Raw genomic sequence first — 5,000 nt, 5'->3', positions numbered from 1 at the left:
CAGTATTTAACTCAATTAAATGTTTAAACCTTTTGGCCCAATTTCAATGATGATGATTTCTGCCGAAGTAACGGAGGAACCGACCTTCAAAGGTTACCTGCTCAGATGTTTTCAGCCTCTCAAACGGACGTTCTGTTGAAAAACAGCCTGAAATGCTTGTGAATGGCGTCTGTGATGTCATTTCCTGTGTTGGTTGAGGTGATAAATGCTGTGACAGACCTGCAGCCTCTGCAGCCGTCTGTGGGATTCAACCTGACGTCCTGCTGACAGGAGCTGCTCAGCAGCTGAGGCCTGCTGGCCTCCAAAGTTCAATTTTCTGAATTGTGTGTGTTTGCAGGCGTACGTGCGTGTGCTGGACATGAATGAGCATCGTCCCTTCTTCTTGAAGACGCTGTACACGGTGAGTCAGTGTCTCGGCTGGATCATCCCAGGAGGAGTCAACACACGTTCCATCTAATAACTGTAACTGTTGCTGAAGGTGAGGGTTCCTGAGGATACGGCGCCCTGGAAGGACATCCTGCAGGTCAGCGCCCAGGACGCCGACGCCAACAGCAAGCTGGTGTACTCCATCCACAGCAGGCAGGAGCAGGACAGCACCAAGCTCTTCCACTTGGACCCCAGGAGCGGTGTCCTGGTGCTGAAGGAGGAGCTGGACTACGAGACGGCGGCCGTGCATACGCTCATCGTGATGGTACTGCTGCACTCTGGCAACAGGGAGAAGGAACCTGTAGCTTAGTAGCATCAGGAAGCATCTGATGTTCAAACAGGAACCCTTCTCTCATGAATGCTGCAGTAAAAATCAGAGCTGAACCTCTTTGAGCAGATGCTCTTCAATCACCTCTTCCTGCTCTTCAGGTGCGTGACCAGGAGGTCCCAGTCAAGAGGAACTTTGCCAAAGTGCTGGTTTACGTCGAGGACTGTAACGACCACTCGCCAGCTTTCCTCAGACCAAGTTATGAGGCCACCATCTGCCAGCAGGCACCTGCAGGCTCCCAGGTGGTCCAGGTCAAAGCCCTGGATAAAGACGTGGGCAGCAATGCTGAAATCAGCTACTCTATACTCACAGGTGAGCTTCAGCAAACGGTTGATGTTCTTCATGGAAGTCCACAGCGGAGAGCTGCTGCAGCTTTGCCTGAGCTTTTCATACGGAAGCAGGCGGTTCTGAACACAACGTCCATACCGAGCAGATCCAGGTGTTGTTGCTTCTCTGTTTGCTTCTCACACCAGGCGTAACACACTGATCCTGTCAAAGATCTGGAATATCTGAGCCCCACAGCTTTTATCCTCCTTCAATACCGAAAGATGGATCTACGGGATTTTTACTGATTACGTCTGATCACAGCAAAACATGCTGAGTTTATTTCATCATGAAAACCTTGTAGAAAAAGGGAGAGAAGAAAGGAGCCTGCAGCAGGTTCCAGACGAGTGGCAGACAGCAGAACACTAAAGAATAACGATCATTTTAACTCCAGCAGGGATCTGTTTAATCATTATCACCAAAGCTCTAATTAAAATGCTTTTGTTCATCTCGTTTAAGCTGATGTTACAAAAACAAGAAACACAAGATAAACCTTCATCTCCCTCCTCATTATGTTCACTCAGACCGAAGGTTTTTCAAATGATGCGGTTTAGCATGAAGGCGGAGCTCAGAGTTTTATAATGACATAAAGGACGCGTACAGAGTGAGAAGAACAGGACAAAACCCCCTTCTGGCCCCGCTGGCTCACAACCTCTGTCTTTTCTTGGCAGGAAACATCGACCACCTCTTCTCCATTGATCCAGAGCTGGGCTCCATCACTGTTTCCAAGCCTCTAGACCTTCATCCTCAGGCCCAGGTCCACCTGACCGTGAAGGCCACCGACCAGGGCTTCCCTCAGCGCACTGACCTCTGCTCCGTCCACATCCACGTCCGCCTCTCTGAGCAAACGCCCCCAGCGTTCCCCTCCGACGAGTACGTCGCAGAAGTCAGTGAGTTGGGGCCTCTTGGAACACCAGTAATCACGGTCGTGGCCACCAGCCCTGCTGCAGTGCATTATGGGATAGAACATGGCAACCAAGAGGATGCGTTTGGCATCAATCCCCACACTGGGTTGATTTCCATCCAGAAGCATCTGGACTTTGAGAAATGTGCATCGTACAAGCTGGAGGTTGGCGCGTCCACCATGACCGGAGCCTCGTCCCAGACCTTGGTGTACATCTACGTTACTGATGAGAACGACAACGCTCCCGTGTTTCAGCAGAAGGAATACTGGGGCCAGATAAGCGAGGCGGCTGCCGGCGGCGCCATGGTTATGGGGGAGGGACACACGCCTTTGGTCATTCAGGCTTCAGATGCCGACAAAGACGCCAACTCTCTGCTGGTGTATCAGATCCTGGAGCAAGAGCTTCTGAAGGTCTTCAGAATAGACCCAAGCATGGGCACCATTTCCTTGACTTCGCCGGTTGACTTTGAAGCCAGTGGGGAGTATCGGTTCAGCGTGCAGGTGCGGGACTCGGGGGAGCCATCTCGGTACGCAGCGGAGCCTGCCAAGGTCACCGTTCGCGTCTTAGACCTGAACGACTGTCCGCCACAGTTCGCTTCCCCCGTGTACGAGTCATCTATCATCCTCCCGCCTGTCACAGACATGGAGGTCGTGCACGTCACGGCCCACGACGCCGACTCAGCGGTGTCATACGCCATCGTCGAGGGAAATCTCCACAACGCCTTCTCCATCCACCCCAGCAGTGGACTGATCACCGTCAGCAACGCCACTGAATTCAGGGCTTTTTACCAGCTGATTATCAGAGCCTCCGATGGCCTCCACAAAGACGTGGCCACTGTTAACGTGAACGTCACGGAGCTCAGAGCTGGCGATCTCCAGTTTGAACAGGAAGTGTACACAGCCAGTGTCAGAGAGAACCTGGAGACGGTGCAGACCCTGGCGGTGCTGAAGGCCAAAGGTCGCCATTTCAACGAGCCCCTCCTCTTTTCTCTGCTAAACCCAATGGGAAAATTCGCAATATCTGAAAGTTCAGGTGTGCTGGAGACAACCGGAGTCCCTTTTGACCGAGAGGAGAAGGATGTTTATGAGGTGGTGGTGATGGTACGAGACATGAGGACTCCGTCGAGGACGGCCAGAGCTCAGGTCAAGGTCTTCATCGATGATGTCAACGACAACCCTCCACAGTTCGTCAACTTGCCCTTTTCAATCATGATTTCGGAATCCTCTGAACCCGGAGATGTTTTGTATCAGGCGGCTGCCATGGACAGGGATCTGGGGGAGAATGGATCCGTCCTGTACTCGCTGGAGGAGGACCACAACCTCTTCAGGATAGACCCCGAGGTTGGTGACATCTCCCTTCAGAGGCCTCTTGATTTTGAATCTCTCAACAAGTACGTGCTGAGAGTGTTGGCTGTAGACCAGGGGCAGCCCGGTCACACCGCAGGAGCGCAGCTCAGCGTCCAGGTCAGGAATCAGAGCAACCCCATTTTCCAGACTCTGCTGTATCCACTGAAGGTGCCTGAAAACGTGCCCCCGTTCACAACCATCCTGCACGTCCAGGCGCGGAATCCAGACGGCTATCGGCTCATCTACAACCTGCAGGAGGAAAACGCCTCCAAACACTTTCACATTGATTTCAAAACTGGTGTTCTGACCGTCACCAACCCTCTGGATTATGAGAGCCAGAGCCTGCACCTGTTGACGGTGCGAGCTTCCGATTCGGTGACCGGCGTGTTCTCGGAAGCCTCCATTGAAATCGAAGTGGAGGACGTGAACGACAACGCTCCCGTTTTCTCAAAGCTCACGTACGCCGCGGTGGTCGATGAGGGACTCCCGGTCGGCACCTCCGTGCTCCAGCTTTCTGCCTCTGATCGAGACTCCGGCAGAAATAAAGATCTCACCTTCCAGCTGGTCAGAACAGAGAAGAATGAGACGGATTTCTTTGAGATGGACCCTGTCAGTGGTGTTATTGTGACTAAACAGGTGCTGGACCACGAAAAAAACAACCACTTCCAATTGAAAGTCAGAGCCACCGACAACGGAACCGCCCCCCTCAGCAGTGACGCCGTCGTCCACATAAATGTCACGGACGTCAACGACAACCCACCCGATTTTGTGACGTCCCAGTATGAAGCCACACTGGATGAAATGGCAAAGTGTGGTCATATAGTCATCAAAATCCAGGCGTCAGACCCCGACACAGGGGACCTGAATAAGCTCAAGTATAAAATCCTGTCGGGAAACGAAGGCCGCTACTTCAACATCAACGAATCTTCTGGAATCGTCTCCTTTTCCAATGTGTGTAAGAGGAACCTGGAGCCGTTCTATAACCTGACGGTGGCTGTGTCCGATGGCGTGTTTCAGAAAACCGCTCGAGTCAACATCGACATGATGAACACCAACAAACACGGCCCGTACTTCAAGCAGAGCGTCTACGAAGCAGAACTCGCTGAAAACGCAGAGGCTGGAACCCGGGTGATCCGCCTCGCGGCCATCGACCCCGACGAGGGGCCGTACGGCAGCGTCGATTACACCATCATAAACAAACTCGCCAACGAGAAGTTTGACATCAACGGCAACGGCCAGATCGTTACAACGCAACCTTTGGACAGGGAGAACCCTGCCCAGAGGGTCATAGCTATCAAGGTGATGGCCAAAGACGGTGGAGGACGAGTGGCCTTCTGCACCGTCAGGATCATCCTGACGGATGAAAACGACAACGTCCCTCAGTTCTCAGCAGCACAGTATCAGGTTTCAATCCAGTCCGACGTCAATAAAGGCTCCCCTGTCATTCAGATCATGGCTTATGATGCAGATGATGGCAAGAACGCGGACGTCACCTACGCAGTGGATGAAGCTGAAGATGTGACCGAAGACGTCATCGAGATCAATCCTTTCACCGGCGTCATCAGTGTGAAAGAAAGTCTCGTTGGGATGGAGAACAAGATCTTCAACTTCAAAGTCAAAGCTCGTGACGGCAGCCTTCCCTTCTACAACTCTTCGGTCCCTGTTCAGGTC

The 5,000-nt window shown here is 52.6% G+C and overlaps 1 protein-coding gene across 1 annotated transcript in view; it reads left to right on the top strand.

The window, feature by feature from the left end:
* The window catches only part of fat2 (FAT atypical cadherin 2), a 43,887-nt gene that overhangs the window by 17,634 nt on the left and 21,253 nt on the right, over positions 1 to 5,000 (top strand). Inside the window, 4 exon segments of the mRNA XM_029847253.1 lie at positions 338 to 400; positions 479 to 691; positions 856 to 1,066; positions 1,750 to 5,000. The exon segment at positions 1,750 to 5,000 is cut by the window's right edge and continues 417 nt beyond it. Coding sequence (XP_029703113.1) covers positions 338 to 400; positions 479 to 691; positions 856 to 1,066; positions 1,750 to 5,000 — 3,738 coding nt within the window.

Source organism: Takifugu rubripes, chromosome 14 (genome assembly GCF_901000725.2).
Source record: "Takifugu rubripes chromosome 14, fTakRub1.2, whole genome shotgun sequence".
In the NCBI taxonomy this organism is placed as follows: Eukaryota; Metazoa; Chordata; class Actinopteri; order Tetraodontiformes; family Tetraodontidae; genus Takifugu; species Takifugu rubripes.
This window is presented reverse-complemented; position numbering and strand designations above follow the sequence as displayed.